The sequence below is a fragment of the Anolis sagrei genome, chromosome 3, assembly GCF_037176765.1.
Source record: "Anolis sagrei isolate rAnoSag1 chromosome 3, rAnoSag1.mat, whole genome shotgun sequence".
Lineage (NCBI taxonomy): Eukaryota > Metazoa > Chordata > Lepidosauria > Squamata > Dactyloidae > Anolis > Anolis sagrei.
In genome coordinates this window covers 2,266,350-2,289,969 of record NC_090023.1, presented here as the reverse complement: position 1 = coordinate 2,289,969, position 23,620 = coordinate 2,266,350, and the positions used below count along the sequence as shown (strand labels likewise).

At 45.4% G+C, this 23,620-nt stretch overlaps 1 protein-coding gene across 2 annotated transcripts in view; it reads right to left on the bottom strand.

Moving 5' to 3' along the window:
* NUP98 (nucleoporin 98 and 96 precursor) overlaps window positions 1–23,620 on the bottom strand; it is a 102,159-nt gene that overhangs the window by 20,372 nt on the left and 58,167 nt on the right. For both annotated transcript variants that reach the window (XM_067466404.1, XM_067466405.1), the window contains exons 20-24: window positions 21,391–21,561; window positions 10,849–11,046; window positions 6,700–6,859; window positions 4,589–5,000; window positions 1,495–1,724 (exon numbers count right to left, since the gene is read on the bottom strand). In XM_067466404.1, coding sequence (XP_067322505.1) covers window positions 1,495–1,724; window positions 4,589–5,000; window positions 6,700–6,859; window positions 10,849–11,046; window positions 21,391–21,561 — 1,171 coding nt within the window. The remainder of the gene's footprint in view (window positions 1–1,494; window positions 1,725–4,588; window positions 5,001–6,699; window positions 6,860–10,848; window positions 11,047–21,390; window positions 21,562–23,620) is intronic.

The window sequence follows — 23,620 nt, the reverse complement described above, 5'->3', positions numbered from 1 at the left end:
TACTCAATATGCGCAAATGTGAACACTGGTGGAGCCTGGGGGAAATAGACCCTGACTTTTGGGAGTTGTAGTTGCTGGGATTTCTAGTTCATTACAATCAAAGAACATTCTGAACTCCACCAACGATAGAATTGGCTCAAACTTCCCACATGGAATCCCCATGACCATCAGAAAATGCTGTGTTTTATTATTGTCTTTGGCGACCCCTCTGACACCCCTTCGTGACCCCCAGGTTGAGAAACACTGCATTAGGGTCTGGCTTGCCAAGGTTGAAGACACCATCCTAAGACATTTGGAACCTGGAAAACTGCATTATGGAGAAACAAAGGCCGTGAAGAAAAGTGCTGAGGAAGGAAAACGATTAAACTGCTGACACAACTGATTTGAGAACGTTTTAGTGCAAACAGGACATGTTTACATGGTCAGAAACAACAATTCTGCAAGTTAAGGAAGTCAAAAACAATGCTCCTTGTGTTGAGGAAGAAAAACAATATCTGGGTTGCTGTGAGTTTTCTGGGCTGTCTGGAAATGTTCCAGAAGCATTCTCTCCTGGGAGTGTATATATCTATGGAATGTATTGTCGAAGGCTTTCATGGCCGGAATCACTGGGTTGTTGTAGGTTTTTCTGGGCTATATGGCCATGGTCTAGAGGCATTCTCTCCTGACGTTTCGCCTGCATCTATGGCAAGCATCCTCAGAGGTAGTGAGGTCTGTTGGAACTGGGAAAATGGGTTAATATATCTGTGGAATGGCCAGGGTGGGACAAAGGACTTTTGTCTGCTGGAGCTGGGTGTGAATGTTTCAACTGACCACCTTGATTAGCATTTAATGTCTCGGAAGTGCCTGGGGGGAATCTTTTGTTGAGAGTGATTTGATGTGCCTGATTGTTTCCTCTCTGTTGTTTTGCTGTTGTAATTTTTTAGTTTTTTAATACTGGTAGCCAGATTTTGTTCATTTTCATGGTTTCTTCCTATCTGTGGAATGTCCAGTGTGGGAGAAAGAACTCTTCTCTGCTTGAGGCAAGTGTGAATGTTGCAATTGGATAGCTTGATTTGCACTGAATGGTTTCGCAGCTTCAAAGCTGGGGGAATCCTTTGTTGGGAAGTGTTAGCTGGTCCTGATTGTTTCCTGCCTGGACCCACCCTGGACATTTCACAGATATATAAACCTCACTTGCCTAGTCTCCAACGGACCTCACAACCTCTGAGGATACCTGCCGTAGATGTGGGTGCAATGTCAGGAGATAGTGCTTCTGGAGGAACTTGGGGCTATTCAGAAAAGTACTAATGAGTTGCTACACTCAGAAAACCTTATCCCCAACCCCAGGCTGTCGTATAAATCAATGCAAACAAGAGGATAGAGATAGGATTGAGAGCACACCTTCACGGTGCTCTTCCATGACTCCAACGAGGTAGGAGCCACATCTAAAGGTATATTTCTGGTTTCCCTCCACAGCAGACTCCCTTGACACCGGACGTCCAGCTGCAGGCTCACCTTCGCTTTCCTCTGGGTCTCCGCAGACCTCCGCAGTCCAGGCTGCGTACTCATGGATGGCAGCCACGCCGGGGTTGGGGGTCAGAAGTGGGCAGGGCTCCTCCAGGTGGACCGTGCTGTGCGCCAGCTTGATTTCCAAGGGCGCCAGGTACAAGGGCAGGTCCTCCTCGGCCGTCTCTCCTTCCAAGGTCAGCTTCTCTATGTGGACTTTGAAGGGGGACTCTGAGAGCCTGTGGAGAAAAAGCCAGGCAGGCCTCAGGAAGGGGAAAGCAGCAGGCACCTCCATGGAGTTGTAAAGAGGTGCAGGTGGAGTCAAGAAATCGCTCTGGTCAACTGTCCAGAAACTCCACTGGGGACTGTCCTGATTTGCCCTTCAAAAACCAGCCTTAATACAATGTTGAAAGTAAAAGAAAAATGCTTTACTTCAGCAAACACAAAGGATCACCAAAGGCAGTTGAAAAATGCAAACAAAAGCAAAGAAGTCTTAAGGCAGACACAACATTAAAGTCTCTTGTAAAATCCCAAAAGAAACAGCAGTCTTACATCAGACAACGGGCAATGATCACTAAATCCTCAGAAGCAGACTTGAAGCAGGTTCCATTGGAGCAGTGGTTCTCAACCTGGGGTCCCCAGATGTTTTTGGCCTACAACTCCCAGAAATCCCAGCTAGTTTACCATCTGTTAGGATTTCTGGGAGTTGTAGGCCAAAAACATCTGGGGACCCCAGGTTGAGAACCACTGCATTAGAGCAAAAACATCAGCATCCAAATTGCTGTTACCAGCGAAAGCTGACTGCTCCTGCTTATGATTTACAGCCCTGAATTCCCCACCCAGGAGGTGCTAGGGTGTCTCCCAATTAGCTCTGCGTTTCTAGCAGCTATTCTAGTCTGTGCCCTGTCTCCTTTCGCCTCTCCAGAAAAGTGGGCACTTGCAAGACCTCGTCGTCTGATTCCTCTTCCAATTCCTGAGCACTTCCCTGCTCCCCTTCCTCTTCAAAAGAAGAGGAATCAAAAGAAGAGGAGATATGGTAGCCATGGATAAATATGTGAGAGGAAGCCACAGGGAAGAGGGAGCAAGCTTGTTTTCTGCTTCCTTGGAGATTAGGACAAGGAACAATGGCTTCAAACTACAAGAGAGGAGATTCCATCTAAACATGAGGAAGAACTTGAGACTGTGAGAGCCGTTCAGCAATGGAACTCTCTGCCCCGGAGTGTGGTGGAGGCTCCTTTCTTGGAAGCTTTTAAACAGAGGCTGGATGGCCATCTGTCGGGGGTGATTTGAATGCAATATTCCTGCTTCTTGGCAGAATGGGGTTGGACTGGATGGCCCAGGAGGTCTCTTCCAACTCTTTGATTCTATGATTCTATGAATCCCTAACAGGGCCATAGCCACAAACAGCAACCATTTCCCTATAACAGACATGGGCAAACTTCGGCCCTCCCTCCAGGTGTTCTGGACTTCAACCCCCATAATTCCTAACAGCCGGTAAAGTGTTAGTATCTGTGTGAGTTGGAATCCAAAACACCTGGAGGAGGACCGAAGTTTGCCCATGCCTGCTTATAACATATTGTCTGAAGCTGGGAAATGCACTGTACTGGAAAAGCCCTCCAAGCTCAGCCAAAAAGGGACAGATCCTCCTTTTCCTCCCACAGATTTTTAAAAATTCCTGTTAAACTTCAGGTCAAATTATGCAGAGAGCTGGCAGCTGGCAGGCAAAATGAGGCCTTCTGGTGAATAGGCAGTGGGTGGGGTATTTGGGGGGATTGTATTCATTATATTTTACACAGTACTATTTAATTTCTAATTTTACTTTTAAACTATGATCTGATTACGTGGTTGTTGGCCACCTTGAGTCCCCATTTCGGTATCCTGACCTGTTTCCTGAATTCTTGGAACCTTGAATCTCTGGACTGGCTATTGACTACAGTGTAGACTCTTGATCCTTGGACTTTAATCATTGAAGTCTCAGCGTTTGACTACTGGACTGAACCTTTTGACAACGGTGTTCTCCCAAACCTGCATTGGCCTTTGCTACCAGCCTTTGTTTATATTCTGTGGCTGAGTGCTATCTGTATGTTTTATATTTGGATTATGAAACAGTCAGGCAGTAAGTGCTACTTACTGTACAGTAAGTGGGTGCTAGAAACAACATCATACGAAAGTTGACTGGCACAACCTGGGGATCACAACCAGACACAGTGAAGACATCTGCCCTTGCGCTGTGCTACTCTGCTGCTGAGTATGCATGCCCAGTGTAGAACACATCTCACCACGCTAAAACAGTGTGTGTGGCTCTTAATGAGATATGCCGCATTATCACGAGGTGTCTGCGCCCCACACCACTGGAGAAATTACACTGCTTAGCCGGTATTGCACCACCTGACATCCGCCGGGAAGTAGCAGCCAAGAGTGAAAGGACCAAGGCAGAGACATCTCCAGCTCATCCCTTGTTTGGGTATCAGCCAGCATGTCAACGACTTAAATCAAGAAATAGTTTTCTAAGATCTACAGAGACACTCGCTGGAACACCCCAGCAAGCGAGAGTCCAAAAGTGGCAGGCTCAAACCCAGAACCTCAATCAATGGCTGATACCAAAAGAGAGACTCCCCCCTGGGCACACAGAAGACTGGGTGACTTGGAAGGCGCTGAATATGAGATGCAGAGCCAACCTTAAGAAATGGGGCTACAAAGTGGAATCCACGACATGCGAGTGTGGAGAGGAGCAAACCACTGACCACCTGCTGCAATGCAACCTGAGCCCTGCCACATGCACAAGGGAGGACTTTCTTGCAACAACACCAGAAGCACTCCAAGTGGCCAGAGATTGGTCAAAGGACATTTAATAGAATACCAAGTTTGCAAATTTTGTGTTTTGTTTGTTTGTCTATTTTTTAATGCAATACAACTGGTTTGGTTCACTCCTGACACGATAGATAGATAAAGAAAGAAAGAAAGAAGTGCTGTTTTAATTAAACAGTTTAACACAAGCTGGGTGCTTGTTTGGGTTCAGCTCTGCCGGTACGCAGGCAGAGGTGAATCAAAACAAACATATAGCTTGTGTCAAACTGGCATCGTGACAGAGAGCATGACTCACGGTTTGGGGGCAACCGGCGCAGGCAGGAATCCGTAGTCCATGGACTCGTTCCGGAGGTCCTTGGCTTCTCCGGAGGTGCTCAGGCGCTCCCCGCTGTGGGCCAGGAGCCAGCTGGGCCCCCATCCGACGCGGAAGGAGCGGCCCATGAAGAGGCCCATGTCCTTCAGCAGCCGCCCCTTCCCACAGGCGACCGACTTCTCCAGGGGGACCAGCGACAGGTTCCTGCGGGTGCCGACGGTCTTCAGGGTCGCCTCGGGGACCTGGCCGGGCGCTGCAAAGACCGGGGTCAAGGGCGAGAGGGCCGGCCAGGGCAGCGAGGGAGGCGGACCCGCCAGGGAGGAAGACCTCTGGGGACGGCCGTCCTGGAGGAGGGAGGAGACCCCCGACAGCCTCGACTGCAGCAGCCCACCGACTGAGGGGAGACCGGGACAGAAGGGGTCAGCGTTAGGAAGGCAAACTTCGGAAAACAGAGGAGGCAAAGCTAGAAACACCACAAGCAGGGGACCGTCCAATTCTGGGCACCACAATTCTAGAGAGATATTGACAAGCTGGAATGTGTCCAGAGGAGGGCGACTCAAATGATCAAGGGTCTGGAGAACAAGCCCTATGAGGAGCGGCTTAAGGAGCTGGGCATGTTTAGCCTGAAGAAGAGAAGGCTGAGAGGAGATATGATAGCCATGTATAAATATGTGAGAGGAAGCCACAGGGAGGAGGGAGCAAGCTTGTTTTCTGCTTCCCTGGAGACTAGGACGCAATGGAACAATGGCTTCAAACTACAAGAGAGGAGATTCCACCTGAACATGAGGAAGAACTTCCTGACTGTGAGAGCTGTTCAGCAGTGGAACTCTCTGCCCCGGAGGGAGTGTGGTGGAGGCTCCTTCTTTGGAAGCTTTTAAACAGAGGCTGGATGGCCATCTGTCAGGGGTGATTTGAATGCAATATTCCTGCTTTTTGGCAGAATGGGGTTGGACTGGATGATGGCCCAGGAGGTCTCTTCCAACTTTAGGATTCTATTGTATGATTCTCTCCTGACATTTCACCCACATCTAGGGCAGGCATCCTTAGAGACTGTGAAGTCTGTTGGAAACTAGGCAAGTGAGAGTTATATATCTGTGGAGTAATGTCCAGGGTGGAAGAAAGAACTGTTATGTATTGTCGAAGGCTTTCATGGCCGGAATCACTGGGTTGTTGTAGGTTTTTTCAGGCTGTACGGCCATGGTCTAGAGGCATTCTCTCCTGACGTTTCGCCTGCACTTTGGCAAGCATCCTTAGAGGTAGTGACAAAAGAGACATCTAATTACCTCTCAACAAAAGTTTGCCCCAGGCGCAGTCAGGCCATTGAATGCTAATCAAGGTGGTCAGTTGAAACATTCACACCTAGCTCCAGCACACAAGAGTCCTTTGTCCCACCCTGGTCATTCCACAGATATATAAACCCTTTTGCCTAGTTCCAACAGACCTCACTACCTCTGAGGATGCTTGCCAAAGTGCAGGCGAAACGTCAGGAGAGAATGCCTCTTGACCATGGCCATATAGCCCAAAAAACCTACAACAACCCAAAGAACTCTTATCTGCTTGAGACAAGTGTGAATGTTGCAATTGGCCACCTTAATAAGCATTGAATGGCCTTGCAGCTTCAAAGCCTGGCTGGTTGCTGCCTGGGGGCATCCTGTGTTGGGAGGTGTCAGCTGGCCCTGATTGATTCATGTCTGGAATTCCCCTGCGTTTTGAGTGTTGCTCTTTATTTACTGTGGGCAAAACGTCAGGAGAGAATGCTCTTGGAACATAGCCATACAGGCCAGAAAACTCACAGCAACACAATAATTGCGGCCATGAGTGCCTTAGGACAACACAAAGAATTTATGTTCCACAGTTGAAGAGATGCCTTTTCTAGCAAAGCCTTTCGAAGAGGGTTCAGTCCAAATCTTGAAAGGTCTAAGACTGCGTTAATGACTCAATGGAAACAGTGACAATGAATTCTTTCGCGTTCCAAACTTTTCTACACAATTTCAAACCTGTTGCATGTGCACACCGCCCTTATATCTTGTGGTATGTGGGCAAAGCATCGCAGATATTTGAGTAAGGAATACAGAGTGTGGCTCTTGCTGTACCTGAGAGACGGCTCTTCTGGCCTTGCACCAAGGCGGCGATGGGCGTCCGGGGGGAGCAGATCTCTAGGGAGGTGTCTGGTGGAGCGGCCTGTCTCCTCAAACGATGGTCCAGGATCAAGTCCAAGTCGTCATCGTCCACCAGCAAGGAGGCTTTCATGATCTGGAAAACAAGGGCAGATGGAAGGACCATTCACGTGGTCAGCTTTAAAAAAAAAAGATCCAAAAAGTATATAGCAGGCAGGGGCAACCTGCCAGAAGGGACAGAGAGTTTCATCTATGCTGACGATCATGCCATCACCACACAAGCAGGAAACTTTGAAATGGTTGAACAGAAGCGCTCAAAAGCTTTAAGTGCTCTTAGTGCCTATTACAGGGAATATCTTCTGATTCTTAATCCATCTAAAATGCAGATGTGTGCTTTTCACCTTAAGAACAGACAAGCATCTCAAGCTCTGGGGATGACCTGGGAAGGAATCCCACGGGAGCATTGCAACGCACCCAAATACCTGGGAGTCACCCTGGATCGTGCTCTGACCTTGTTCCATCCATGATCAAAATCTACACAAATGGCCAGCCACTGCCAGAAGGGACAGAGAGTTTCATCTATGCTGATGATCGTACCATCACCGCTCAAGCAGGGAGCTTTGAGACGGTAGAACAGAAGCTCTCCGAAGCTCTAGGTGCTCTTATCGCCTATTACAGGGAAAACCAGCTGATCCCTAATCCATCTAAAACACAGACATGTGCCTTTCACCTTAAGAACAGACAAGCATCCCGAGCTCTGAGGATCACCTGGGAAGGAAGGAATCCCACTGGAGCATTGCAGCGCACCCAAATACCCGGGAGTCACTCTGGATCATGGTCTGACCTACAAGAAGCACCGCCTGCATATCAAGCAAAAAGTGGGCACTAGAAATAATACCATACACAAGCTGACTGGCACAACCTGGGGATCACAACCAGAAACAGTGAAGACATCTGCCCTTGCGCTATGCTACTCTGCTGCTGAGTACGCATGCCCAGTGTGGAACACATCTCACCACACTAAAACAGTGGATGTGGATCTTCATTAGACATGCCACATTATCACAGAATGTCTACGCCCTACACCACTGGATAAATTATGCTGTTTAGCTGGTATAGTACCACCTGACATCTGTCAGGAAGTAGCAGCCAGTAATGACAGGACTAAGAGAGTGACATCTCCAGCCCATCCTCTGTTCAGATATCAGTCAGCATGCCAATGGCTTAAATCAAGAAACAGCTTCCTAAGATCAAGAGAGATACTCATAGGAACACTCAGAACATTTTTTCTTCAAATGTCCCTACTACAATAGGATCCGGTCTTACTACCTAGAGCCTCTGCTGGAGAATCATACTCATTTAGAGAATAAGGAGAAATTGCACATCCTCCTACAGGGTTCAGATAAAAATTCGATTTAAAAATTGACCCTTTTTACGCAAAAAGCACTGGCTATCCGTGAGAAGATGGAAGCAGAGGGAGGTGAAGGAAATTCAAACTTAAAAACTTAATATGGACATGCCACTAGTTTTACCTTCCCCCAGCCCCTGCCCAAACCCTACTTTAAGGAATTAATCAATTTTTAATCTTTTAATTTTTTTATCTTGTAGTTGCTCAATCGTTTAGGAGTGGGTTGACAGGCCAGTAGGCCGGGATGCCTTGTATTCATATATGGTTTTACTGTATGTATGGGCAAATGTGTATGTTTTGTATGTTTTGCATGTTTTGATATGGTCAAAATTGACTAATCAATAAAGAATTATTGAAATCTACTCATAGGAATACCTCAGCAAGCAAGAGTACAAAAGTGGCAGGTGAAAACCTGGAACCTCAATCCATGGCTGATACCAAATGAGAGACTCCCTTCTGGGCACACAAATGACTGGGAGACTTGGAAGGCGCTAAACAGACTGTGCTCTGGCACCACGAGATGCAGAGCCAACCTTAAGAAATGAGGCCTCAAACTGGAGTCCACAGCATGCAGGCATGGAAAAGAGCAAACCACAGACCACCTACTACAATGCATCCTGAGCCCTACTACAAACACAATGGAGGACCTTCTCACAGCAACACCAGAGGCACTCCAAGTAGCCACATTCTGGTCAAAGGACATTTAGCACCATGCCAAGTTTTTAAAACTTTGTTTGTGATTTTAAATGCATTTTAACTGTACCCTCAACTTGCTTCTAACACAATCTATATAAATACCAATGTAATGTTCGTTTGTGGGATTAACATAACTCAAAAACCACAAGATGACATGACACAAAATTTGTCCAGAAGACACTTAACGAACCAACAAGTGACCTTCACTCATAAAAACACTGAAAAACACAGTGGAAGGGACTTTAAAACCCTCAAAACCTAAATGATGGTACAGTGCATGCGTGGAAACAACTCCCCTGGCCCCACACCCTCCTGCTCAAGGGAAAGCGCTGGCCATACCAGCTTTGAGAGGAAAGAAAGAGGTAGAGAAGTAAGAGAGGAGGGAAAGAAAAAGTGGGAAGGGAAGGAAAAAGAGAGAAGAAGAAGTAAGGAAGGAGAAATGGAAAGAAAAAAGAGGGAAGGAATGAAAGCAGAGAGATAGAGAAGGAAGGAAAGAAATAAAGAGAAAGAATGAAGGAAAGAGACATAGGAAAAATGGAGAGAAGGAGGAAGGGAAAGAGGGGAGGAAGGAGAGAAGGAAGGAAGGAAGGAAAGAGGTAGAGAAGGAAGGAAGAAGAGAAAGAGGAAGGGAAGGAAAAAGTGGGGAAGGAAGGAAAAAGGGAGGGGAAGAATGAAGGAAGGAGAAAAGGAAAGAAAAAAGAGGGAAGGAATGAAGGTGGAAGGGAAGGAAGAGGAGAAAGAAAGAAGGAAGGAAGGAAGGAAGGAAAGAGAAATAATGAAGGAAAGAGACATAGGAAAAATGGAGAGAAGGAGGAAGGGAAAGAGGGAAGCAAGGAGAGAAGAAAGGAAGGAAGGAAAGAGGTAGAGAAGGAAGGAAGAAGAGAAAGAGGAAGGGAAGGAAAAAGTGGGGAAGGAAGGAAAAAGGGAGGGGAAGAATGAAGGAAGGAGAAAAAGAAAGAAAAAAGAGGGAAGGAATGAAGGTGGAAGGGAAGGAAGGAGAGAAAGAAAGAAAGAAGGAAGGAAGGAAGGAAGGAAGGAAGGAGAAAGAATGAAGGAAAGAGACATAGGAAAAATGGAGAGAAGGTGGAAGGGAAAGAGGGAAGGAAGGAGAGAAGGAAGGAAGGAAAGAGGTAGAGAAGGAAGGAAGAAGAGAAAGAGGAAGGGAAGGAAAAAGTGGGGAAGGAAGGAAAAAGGGAGGTGAAGAATGAAGGAAGGAGAAAAGGAAAGAAAAAAGAGAGAAGGAATGAAGGTGGAAGAGAAGGAAGGAAAGAAAGAAGGAAGGAAGGAAAGAATGAAGGAAATAGACATAGGAAAGGATGGAGAGAAGGAGGAAGGGAAAGAGGGAAGCAAAGAGAGAAGAAAGGAAGGAACGAGGTAAAGAAGGAAGAAGAGAAAGCAGAAGGGACCGAAAGAGGGGGGGATAAGGAAGGAAAGAGTCAGGGAAGGAAGGAACCAGACTGAGGCCACAGCAAAGCGTGGCTGGGGACAGCTAGTCTATATTAATAAAAATGTAATGTTAGTTTGTGGGATTAACATAACTTAAAAACCACTGGACAAATTGACACCAAATTTGGACAAAAGACACCTCTCAGGCCAACGAGTGACCATCATTCATAAAAACACTGAAAAACACAGCGGAAGGGGCTTAAAAAGCAATATATACACACACACACACACACACACACACACACACTACAATGCACACACACACTACACACACTCAAACACACACACACACACACACACACACATTACAATGCATGCACAAAACCATACACACACACACTCAAACACACACACACACACACACACAAAACACATATACACAGACTGGGCCACAGCAATGCGTGACAGGGGACAGCTAGTAGATAGGTAGATAAATAAATGGGCAAACGTTGTCCCTCCCCTCGAGGTGTTTTGGACTCCAACTCCCTCTGGCAGAAGAGGGGCAGCAACCCCCACCCAAGAGTCCTGTATGTGCCAGGTATGCAGGTGAGAGCAGCAAGAGGCCAGGGAATCACCTGTAAGGTGTGGGGGTTGATTTCCAGGGAGGAGGCGATGTGGGCCGAGGCTGGGACGGGCTCCTGCTCCTCCGCCAGGCCCCGCTCCTCCTCTTCCTCTTCCTCCGCTGAAGAAAAGGCCTGGGGCGCCTCCTGCGTGATGTCCGCCATGTCACTGTCCAGCTCCATGCCTTTGGCCAGCGTCTCTGCGTCGGAGCTCTGAGGAACAAGGAGGCACAACATGAATGAGAGAGTGTTGCACCCTAGCCCTGAGACACCTCTCGCCCAGCACCACACCAGAGGCCAGGAGTCCAAATAGCAATATGTTTACTGAATCAAGCATATTAAAAGGGGGGGGGAGGGAACACGACTGTTATATCCACAAGTAGCAAGCAGGATAGACCTTGCAATACACAAAACAAGCCAGAGGTCGATAAAACTCTTTCAAGAAAGCCAAGGAAACATTGCAGGAACTAGAAATCCATAAAACATGGAATAATAATAATCTATATAAATAAAAATGTAATGTTCGTTTGTGGGATTAACAGAACTCAAAAATCACTGGATGAATTGACACCAAATTTGGACACAAGACACCTATCAGGTCAACGAGTGTCCATCGCCCCTAAAAACAACGAAAAACACAGCAGAAGGGACTTAAAAAGCCAAAAAACAAAAATTACATTACAAAGCATGCACAAAACCACATATATACACATATACACAAATATATACACACAGAACACATACACAGACTGGGCCAGAGCAACGCGTGGCAGGGGACAGCTAGGTATAAATAAAAATGTAATGTTTGTTTGTGGGATTAACATAACTCAAAAACCACTGGACGAATTGACACCAAATTTGGACACAATGCACCTCTCAGGCTAATAAGTGACCATCTCTCATGAAAACACTGAAAAACAGATCTGAAGAGACTTAAAAGCCAAAAAAATACATTACAGTACATTCACAAAACCACACACATATGCAAACACACAAAAATGTGCACACACATACACACACAAAAAACATATACACAAACTGGGCCACAGCAACGCGTGGCAGGGGATGGCTAGTAATAATAATAATAATAATAATAATAATAATAATAATAATAATTTTATTTATATACCGCTCTATCTCCCCGATGGGACTCAGAGCGGTTCCCAGGTAACATCACAAAACATACAAAGTAAAGCAACATAACCATAAGATTAACAAAACAATTTATGATCCAAGGTAACTCCAGGATGGAACATGAACACAGGAAACAATTCCAGGCAAAAACTCTTCCAAGGAACATAGACAAAGGCAGGAACATAAAACAAGAACCCTGGCAATACAAATCCCATGATCTTGAGAACACGAACAGAAGACCGTTCTCACCTCTCTCAAAGATGTCTTCTCTGAAAAGCTGGGAATCAAACACCTAATTGAAGCCCAACATCATCCTTATCGCATCTGGACGTGCAACTCCTCTCTCGACTAGTTTGGGAATGTCTTCTTTTGGACCTGCTTTTCAGGCCTTGCGTTCTGAGATCTAATCTGCACTCCCTAGTGACCTGTCCGCCCTCCCCATCTTCCCAAGGCCTTTTCTCCAGGGAAACTTCAGTTTCACTTTCCCTGGTATGCACAGGCCAACCTGTCCCAGGCTGGCCTGTCTGCAAATCTCCCGGAATGCTCTCAGAGACTTCATTTTGAAACCCACCATCCTCAGCAGAATCATCTAGCTCAGTGTTTCTCAACCTTCCTAATGCCGAGACCCCTTAATACAGTTCCTCATGTGTGGTGACCCCCAACCATAACATTGTTTTTGTTGCTACTTCATAACTGTCATTTTTGCTACTGTTATGAATCAGAATGTAAATATCTGATATGCAGGATGTATTCTCATTCACTGGACCAAAATTTGGCACAAATGCCCGATTCACCAAAATCTGAATCCTGGTGGGGTTGAGGACGGGGGGTTGATTTTGTCATTTGGGAGTTGTAGTTGCTGGGGTTTACAGTTCACCTACAATCAAAGAGCATTCTGAACTCCACCAACGATAGAATTGAACCAAACTTAGCACACAGGACTCCCATGACCAACAGAAAATACTGGAAGGGTTAGGTGGGCATTGACTTTGAGCTTGGAAGGGTTAGGTGGGCATTGACCTTGAGCCTGGAAGGGTTAGGTGGGCATTGACTTTGAGCTTGGAAGGGTTAGGTGGGCATTGACCTTGAGCCTGGAAGGGTTAGGTGGGCATTGACTTTGAGCCTGGAAGGGTTAGGTGGGCATTGACCTCGAGCTTGGAAGGGTTAGGTGGGCATTGACCTCGAGCTTGGAAGGGTTAGATTGGCATTGACTTTGAGCTTGGAAGGGTTAGGTGGGCATTGACCTCGAGCTTGGAAGGGTTAGGTGGGCATTGACCTCGAGCTTGGAAGGGTTAGGTGGGCATTGACCTTGAGCTTGGAAGGGTTAGGTGGGCATTGACTTTGAGCTTGGAAGGGTTAGGTGGGCATCGACTTTGAGCTTGGAAGGGTTAGGTGGGCATTGACTTTGAGCTTGGAAGGGTTAGGTGGGCACTGACATTGAGCTTGGAAGGGTTAGGTGGGCATCGACCTTGAGCTTGGAAGGGTTAGGTGGGCATTGACCTCGAGCTTGGAAGGGTTAGGTGGGCATTGACCTTGAGCTTGGAAGGGTTAGGTGGGCATCGACTTTGAGCTTGGAAGGGTTAGGTGGGCATTGACCTTGAGCTTGGAAGGGTTAGGTGGGCATCGACTTTGAGCTTGGAAGGGTTAGGTGGGCATCGACCTTGAGCTTGGAAGGGTTAGGTGCGCATTGACCTCGAGCTTGGAAGGGTTAGGTGGGCATTGACCTTGAGCTTGGAAGGGTTGGGTGGGCATTGACCTTGAGCTTGGAAGGGTTAGGTGGGCATCGACTTTGAGCTTGGAAGGGTTAGGTGGGCATTGACCTTGAGCTTGGAAGGGTTAGGTGGGCATTGACCTTGAGCTTGGAAGGGTTAGGTGGGCATTGACTTTGAGCTTGGAAGGGTTAGGTGGGCATCGACTTTGAGCTTGGAAGGGTTAGGTGGGCATCGACCTTGAGCTTGGAAGGGTTAGGTGCGCATTGACCTCGAGCTTGGAAGGGTTAGGTGGGCATTGACCTTGAGCTTGGAAGGGTTAGGTGGGCATTGACCTTGAGCTTGGAAGGGTTAGGTGCGCATTGACCTTGAGCTTGGAAGGGTTAGGTGGGCATCGCCTTGAGCTTGGAAGGGTTAGGTGGGCATTGACCTTGAGCTTGGGAGTTGTAGTTCACCTACAGCTAGAGAATACTGTTGGACTCTAACAATGGTGGATCTGGACCAAACTTGGCATGGATACTCCATATGTCCAAATGTGAACAGTGACCATCAGAAAGTACTGTGCTTTCTGATGGTCTTTGGTGACCCCTCTGACACCTCCTCATGACCCCCTCAGGGGTCCCAACCCCCAGGTTGAGAAACATTGATCTAGCTCTTGCCAGACTACAGAAGAGAGAACTGTTGGGTGAGTGGGCTTCTTAACAGAAGATCTTCTCCATAAATGTACAGCAGAGTAACTTCTTAGCAGCAGCGTGACCCACCACCAGGAGCCCAAAGTGAGAAAACACAAACACACAGACCAAGGTTATCTCTTTTATAGGAGGCTTTTCTTTGTAGCAAAATTATATGATTGCTTTATTCACAACAGGGGTCCTCAAACTAAGGCCCCGGGTCCGGATACGGCCCTCCAAGGTCATTTATCCGGCCCTCGCTCAGGGTCAACCTAAGTCTGAAACTACTTGATGATCCTATCTCATCAGCTAAAAGCAGGCCCACACTTCCCATTGAAATACTCATAAGTTTATATTTGTTAAAATTGTTCTTCATTTTAATTATTGTATTGTTTTTAACTCTTTGATTACACTACAAGTAAAATATGTGCAGCGTGCATAGGAATTCATTCGTTTTTTTCAAATTATAATCCGGCCCTCCAACAGTTTGAGGGACTGTGACCTGGCCCTTTCTTTAAAAAGTTTAAGGACCCCTGCTTTACAAGAACAAGGTTTCCACAACACAAATAAAGTTCAACCTTCACACGCGAGGCCTTCTCATACTGAGGTTTACCTCACAGACTAAGGCCTACCTCACTGTGAAGCCTACTCTCACAGATTAAGTCTTTCAATATAAAGGAAATACTATCTTTAGATTTCTTTTTTCATTTTATTTTACATGATAAAATTTCAATTTTTTTTAAAGCGTCGAATACCGATACGGCAGTGCCGCTTCAACTTCTGCTCTCTTTGCCATTCATTACCTGTTCCGTCTTTTTCATTCAGATTTTTTTGAGTCCACTGATTTGCCAACAACATTTACGTCTTTTCTGAGCAACAACTCATGCTTTTGATTTGCCATAAGTAATGGATTGTAGGGCTGGGCGGTTTCGTTTCGTTAATTCGTAATTCGTTAATAATTCGTTAATTTTTTTAATTACAAAACGATAACGAACCATTCTGGAGCAATTTTTTTAAAAAACGAATTTTTAAACACTTTTGTAAATGCTTCGTATTTCGTTATTGTATTCGTTTCGTTATTGTTCTGAGGTCGTTTCGTTATTATTTCCGCATGTCTGGGGCAAGTTTTTTGTTTAATTAGTGAAAAAAAAATTATAATATCACACCAACAGTCAACAACAGAGGGAGAGGGAAGCTTCAGAAGTTTTTGGAGGTTTTTTAGCGTATTTCGCGGTCGCGTCCGCCATTAACGAATCGATTCGTTAATGTTTTGTAATTTTTTTTCACATTTACGAAACTTCGTAAATATCGAACTTTTTAAAAGGAAAATTTTGTAATTATTTTAAATAACGAAACGCAAAAAACCCCAAAAAAACGAATCGATTTTAGAAACAATTTTTTCCGTTGTTACCCAGGCCTAATGGATTGGTAGCACTGCAGTGTCACAAGGTTCTTAGCAACCTTCTCAAACCTTCTCAGGACAAGGACAAGAGCACTGCATCATCTGCAAAGAGCAGAAATGATCTTTCCTGCAAAGGTACGTTCTGGGATGGATGGAGGTGGCAATCTTATCATGGCAGGACTGCACAGCAAGTCTGTTACAAGCTGGGACCCCTTTCCCTCCCCTTCTCCAGCCATTTGCATTCTCCTGCTCATCCGACCAGACCTAATTTGAGGTTCTCTGGCAATTTTTATAGTTGCTGAAGGCTTTCATGGCCAGAATCACTGGGTTGCTGTGAGTTTCTCAGGCTGTATGGCCATGTCCCAGCAGCATTGTCTTCTAACGTTTCGCCTGCATCTGTGGCTAATGGCATATTCAGTAGTCCTGTTGGCAGTGAAGCAAGTAGAGCAGTGTTTCTCAACCTGGGGGTCAGGACCCCTGGGGGGGTTGCGAGGGGGTGTCAGAGGGGTCCCCAAAGACTATCAGAATATACAATATTTTCTGTTGGTCATGGGGGTTCTGTGTGGGAAGTTTGGCCTAATTCTATCATGGGGGGGGGGGTTCAGAATACTCTTTGATTGTAGGTGAACTATACATCCCAGCAACTAAAACTCCCAAATGTCAAGGTCTATTTTCCCCAAACTCCACCAGAGTCCACATTTGGACATATTGAGTGTTCGTGCCAAGTATGGTCCAGATTGATCATTGTTTGAGTCCACAGTGGTCTCTGGATTTAGGTGAACTACAACTCCCAAACTCAAGGTCAATGCCCACCAAGATGTCCTAGCATTTTCTGTTGCTCATGGGATTTCTGTGTGGCCAGGTCTGATTCAATTCCATCGTTGGTGGAGTTCAGAAAGCTCTTTGATTGTAAGTGAACTATAAATCCCAGCAACTACAACTCCCAAATGACAACATCAATCTCCTCCAACCCCACCAGTATTCAAATTTGGGCGTATCGGGTATTTGTGCCAAATTTGGTCCAGTGAATGAAAATCCATCCTGCATTTCAGATATTTACATTACAATTCATAACTAGCGAAATTACAGTTATGAAGTAGCAACGAAAATAATGTTATGGTTGGGGGTCATGACAACATAAGGAACTGTATTAAGGGGTCGCGACATTAGGTAGGTTGAGAACCACTGAAGTAGAATGTATATACCTGGACATTCCACAGGAATATATACATTCCACTTGCCTTACAGCAAACAGAACCTCTGAAGATGTTAGCCACAGAAGCAGGCAAAACTTCAGAAGAGAATGCTGCTCAAAACTACGGTGAGGTGGATCTGTAATTGGTTAAGTGGACGAACACAGAGAGTGCTCACTAATGCTTCCTCTTCATCTTGGAAAGAAGTGACAAGTGGAGTGCTGCAGGGTTCCGTCCTGGGCCCGGTCCTGTTCAACATCTTTATTAATGACTTAGATGAAGGGCTAGAAGGCATGATCATCAAGTTTGCAGATGACACCAAACTGGGAGGGATAGCCAAGACTCCAGAGGACAGGAGCAGGATTCAAAGGGATCTTGACAGATTAGAGAGATGATTGGCCAAAACTCACACAATGAAGTTCAACAGGGAGAAATGCAAGATACTCCACTTTGGCAGGAAAAATGAAATGCAAAGATACAGAATGGGGGACAATGCCTGGCTCGAGAGCAGTACGTGTGAAAAAGATCTTGGAGTCCTCGTGGACAACAAGTTAAACATGAGCCAACAATGTGATGTGGCGGCAAAAAAAGCCAATGGAATTTTGGCCTGCATCAATAGGAGCCTAGTGTCTAGATCCAGGGAAGTCCTGCTACCCCTCTATTCTGCTTTGGTTAGACCACATCTGGAATACTGTGTCCAATTCTGGGCACCACAATTCAAGAGAGATATTGACAATCTGGAATGTGTCCAGAGGAGGGCGACTAAAATGATAAAGGGTCTGGAGAACAAGCCCTATGAGGAGCGGCTTAGGGAACTGGGCATATTTAGCCTGAAGAAGAGAAGGCTGAGAGGAGATATGATGAGGGCCATGTATAAATATGTGAGAGGAAGCCACAGGGAGGAGGAGGGAGCGAGCTTGTTTTCTGCTTCCTTGGAGACTAGGACGCGGAACAATGGCTTCAAACTACAAGAGAGGAGATTCCATCTGAACATGAGGAAGACCTTCCTGACTGTGAGAGCCGTTCAGTAGTGGAACTCTCTGCCCCAGAGTGTGGTGGAGGCTCCTTCTTTGGAAGCTTTTAAGCAGGGGCTGGATGGCCATTTGTCAGGGGTGCTTTGAATGCAATATTCCTGCTTCTTGGCAGAATGGGGTTGGACTGGATGATGGCCCATGAGGTCTCTTCCAACTCTTTGATTCTATGATTCTATGGCCAGAAAAACTCTGCTTCCATGTAGAGAGCATTGCAGTAGTCTATACGGGATGTTACCAGAGCGTGGACCATCGTGGCCAAGTCAGACTTCCCAAGGTACGGGCGCAGCTGGCACACAAGTTTTAATTGTGCAAATGCTCCCCTGGCCACCACTGAGACCAGGCTCAGTGATGAATCCAAGATCACACCCAAGCTGCGAACCTGCCTCTTCATGGGGAGTGTCATCCCATCCAACACAGGCTTGTAAGCCACTCTGAGTCCGGGGTGAGAAGGGCGGCATATAAATGTTGTAAATAAAGAAATAAATACATAAAGTGGAGGTGTGAAGTGGAAGGAAATAGCAGATTCAGCAAACAAGTAAGAACTTTATGGTGCCTATCAGGCTAAGTAAAGGAAGGGGGGAGAATATGTCTGACACTTGCTGCTCGATGGAACTCAGTGGAAAACAAGGCCCGACTGCCACTGCCCAGATGCCAGTTGAAGTGTCGTACTCAAGACAGGCCAGAAACCATTTCGGGCAAAAATGAGGGGATGCACCCCCCATGAAAATCTGAAGGGCAGCATTGCGGACATTACAGACATAATGAGCAAAGGTAGAACTGTGTTAAAGCAAGACAAGAAAAAAGGGGAATGCAACCATCTGTTGATGAAGAAAAATGAGAGAAAGATTCCTAGCTGCTGCACTGGCTGTGGATGAAAGGATCTGAGGCAGTAGCCTCTCCCACTGGCTATATATACTCTCAATGGGAGAGTGGGCGGGGCTACCACCTAAAAGTGTCTAATAAGTCTTCTAGAAGATTCCGAACTGTCTGCGCAGGCGCAGGAAATACCATATGTGCAATTCACAGGGACCACGACGGGGAAACCATTTCGGGCAAAAATGAGGGAGGGGATACAACCCCCATGAAAATCTGAAAGGCAGCATTGCGGATATTACAGACACAATGAGCAAATGTAGAACTGTGTTAAAGCAAGACACCAAAAAAGGGGAATGCAACCATCCATTTTTAATGTTGCCCTCACTCCACCTCCATCGAAAGCAGGAAAGGCCTGCTCAAGAGATGAGCCATAGTATGCATATCACGACTCTTACATGCCTGAAGGGTGAAAAAGGGGGGCAGAAAGTGCCGGATCATACCCCAAGGCCTCTCCTCAAGCATCGCAGACACATAAAACGCACATCCATCGGGCGGTTTTTCCCTCCACATGAGGGACGCGTCTTAAAGAAAGTGGTGGTCAACATCCCATAACCATGACAAAATAAAAAATAAAATTAAAATAAAATAGTAAAAAATTCACACAGTCCAGAAATGCTAATCAAAGATGAAGACAAATTAGAGATAGATTCCTAGCTGCTGCAATGGCGGTGGATGAAAGGATCTGAGGCAGTAGCCCCTCCCACTGGCTATATATATATATACTCTCAAGGGGAGAGTGGGCGGGGCTACCACCTAAAAGTGTCTAATAAGTCTAGAAGATTTCGAACTGTCTGCGCAGGCGCAGGAAATACCATATGTGCAATTCACAGGGACCACGACGGGGAAACCATTTCGGGCAAAAATGAGGGAGGGAACGCAACCCCATGAAAATCTGAAGGGCAGCGTTGCGGACATTACAAACATAACGAGCAAATGTATAACTGTGTTAAAGCAAGACAACAAAAAAGGGGAATGCAACCATCCATTTTTAATGTTGCCCTCACTCCACCTCCATCGAAAGCAGGAAAGGCTTGCTCAAGAGATGAGCCATAGTATGCATATCACGACTGTTACATGCCTGAAGGGTGAAAACGGGGGGCAGAAAGTGCCGGATCATACCCCAAGGCCTCTCCTCCAGCATCGCAGACACATAAAACGCGCATTCATCAGGCGTTTTTTCCCCTCCACGTGCGTCTTAAAGAAAGTGGTGGTCAATATCCCATAACCACAACAAAATAAAAAATAAAATAAAAATAAAATAGTAAAAATTCACGCAGTCCAGAAACGCTAGTCAAAGATGAAGAAAAATGAGAGAAAGATTCCTAGCAGCTGCAATGGCGGTGGATGAAAGGATCTGAGGCAGTAGCCCCGCCCACTGGCTATATATATATATATATATATATATACTCTCAAGGGGACAGTGGGCGGGGCTACCGCCTAAAAGTATCTAATAAATTTTCTAGAACAGGGGTCCCCAAACGAATTTTTTACCCGGCCCTCACTCAGTATTATAATAATAATAATAATAATAATAATAATAATAAACTTTACAAACCCCGCCACCATCTCCCCAATGGGGATTCGGAGCAGCTTACATGGGGCCAAGCCCGGACAACATAATACAGCAATTAAATCAAAGTATATACATCAGACAACAACAACATTATCAAAATGGCATTAGAATAATAATAATAATAAATAAATAAATAAATAAATAAATAAAAATTCCAATAGACACAATCACGATAGAGATGACAATGGGCGGGCCACATATTCCGAATAAAAAACAATTAACAGACTATGATGAGATAAAATAAGAGTAGGACGTTTAAATGGAACTCATATCAACCTAAGTCTGAAACAACTTGAAAGCACCCAAAAAACAACAATCCTACCTCATCAGCCAAAAATTCCCATTGAAATACTAATAAATTTATATTTGTTAAAATTGTTCTTGATTTCAATTAATGTATTGTTCTTAAGTGTTTTTTGCACTATAAATAAGATATGTGCAGTGTGCATAGGCATTAATTCATTTTTTTTTTCAAATTATAATCTGACCCTCCAACAGTTTGAGGGACTGTGACCTGGCCCTCTGTTTTAAAAGTCTGTGGACCCTTGTTCTAGAAGATTCCAAACTGTCTGCGCAAGTGCCGGAAATACCATATGTGCGATTCACAGGGACCACGATGGGGAAACCATTTCGAGCAAAAATGAGGGAGTGAATGCAGCCCCCATGAAAATTAGAAGGGCAGCGTTGCGGACATTAGAGACATAACGAGCAAATGTAGAACTGTATTAAAGCAAGACAACAAAAAAGGGGAATGCAACCATCCGTTTTTAATGTTGCCCTCACTCCACCTCCATCACCAAAAGAAATAGTTTTAGCCATTTTTCCTCACAGTGTTGGGATAAAGCAAGGAGGAGAGGGGGGAAATATCACAAACAGACTTTGGCTTGTTTGGTTTCCAAGGTGGCCGGGCCTGCCGCTTAGTCATGTGATTCTTCCCATTCCGCGTCCGCCGCTCCTCCCCTCACCTTGGCGGGAACTGCAGGTTTCCCATTCAGAGCCGCCTGCTGCTGGGAGGCCAGCTGTCCGGCGGGGGGCACTTGGGACGTCTTCAGCTTCTTGGCCTCGGCTTTGGAGGGCTGGCCTTCCTCTTCCTCCTCGTCGGAATCGCGCAAGCCATATTTGGAGAAGTGAGAGACCTGGGAGGAGAAATAAAAGCACCGACCGGTAGGCTGTTAGGAATTGTGGGAGTTGAAGTCCAAAACACCCAAGTTTGCCCATGCCTGCTGCACATTTTCAGTATTTATTTATTTATTTACAGCATTTATAGAATCATAGAATCATAGGATCAAAGAGTTGGAAGAGACCTCATGGGCCATCCAGTCCAACCCCATTCTGCCAAGAAGCAGGAATATTGCATTCAAATCACCCCTGACAAATGGCCATCCAGCCTCTGCTTAAAAGCTTCCAAAGAAGGAGCCTCCACCACACTCCGGGGCAGAGAGTTCCACTGCTGAATGGCTCTCACAGTCAGGAAGTTCTTCCTCATGTTCAGATGGAATCTCCTCTCTTGTAGTTTGAAGCCATTGTTCCATTGCGTCCTAGTCTCCAAGGAAGCAGAAAACAAGCTTGCTCCCTCCTCCTCCCTGTGGCTTCCTCTCACATATTTATACATGGCTATCATGTCTCCTCTCAGCCTTCTCTTCTTCAGGCTAAACATGCCCAGTTCCCTAAGCCGCTCCTCATAGGGCTTGTTCTCCAGACCCTTGATCATTTTAGTCGCCCTCCTCTGGACACATTCCAGCTTGTCAATATCTCTCTTCAATTGTGGTGCCCAGAATTGGACACAATATTCCAGGTGTGGTCTAACCAAAACAGAATAGAGCATGGGGAGCATGACTTCCCTAGATCTAGACACTATGCTCCTATTAATGCAGGCCAAAATCCCATTGGCTTTTTTTGCCGCCACATCACATTCCTGGCTCATGTTTAACTTGTTGTCCACGAGGACTCCAAGATCTTTTTCACATGTACTGCTCTCGAGCCAGGCCTTGTCCCCCATTCTGTCTCTTTGCATTTCATTTTTTCTGCCAAAGTGGAGTATCTTGCATTTGTCACTGTTGAACTTCATTTTGTTAGTTTTGGCCCATCTCTCTAATCTCACCCCACAGGGGACTCAGGGCGGCTCACAATGCACATATACATGGCAAACATTCAATGCCATAGACACACCACATATATAGGAGACACAGAGGCTATTTAATATTCCAGCTTCATGAGGGTATGCTTTTTGAATTCCGGCCACCGGGGGAGATGTAGCTTCACCACCCACTTGTGACACTGACGGAGTACTTCCTCATTCTTTTGCACACTGCTGTGGAGTTTTATGGTGTCGTAAATTACCGTATATACTAGAGTATAAGCTGACCCGAATATAAGCCGAGGCACCTAATTTTACCACAAAAAACTGCAAAAATGTATTGACTCGAGTATAAGCTGAGGGTGAGAAATTTAGCTTGTACTGGTAATCATCAGTAGGTTAAATGTTTTTGAGTATTTACATACAATTGTAATTTAAGATAAGACTGCCCAACTCTGATAAAACCATTATTCTAACCTCCTTCAATGTAAATGTGCTTACGTATTACCAATAATGATAAAGTAAAATAATAAATGCAATAACATGTAATAATAATAATAATAATAATACTGTAAATAATGGAGATTTAATAATATTGCTCATAATAAAGTAATAAATGTAATAATAACTATAGAGTAAATTAATAAATGTAATAATAATAAATAAACTAAAATAATAAACGTAATAAAATAATAATAGATGAAAATAATGTAAATGTAATAATAACAGAGTAAAATAATAAATGTAATTAAAATAATACTAATAACAGAGCAAAATAATAAATAACCTTGACTCGAGTATAAGCCGAGGGGAACTTTTTCAGCCTAAAAAAGGGGCTGAAAAACTAGGCTTATACTCGAGTATATACAGTAGTTAAATTAGCCTCTCCACATAAGCGGTACTTAAATTTCCTACTTGACAGATGCAAGTGTCTTTCGGGCTGTAAAGGTTGACAGCAAGCTAGACAAATGGCTGGAAGCTCACTCCGACTCGGGTTGGCGTCGAATTCTTGACCCCTTGGTCAATGGTGATTTTAATGCAGCTGACTCCCAAACAGCTGCGCCACAACCCGGCCCATCATGGAGGTGTTGCCCTCCAGAACAGGAATAACCCTAACT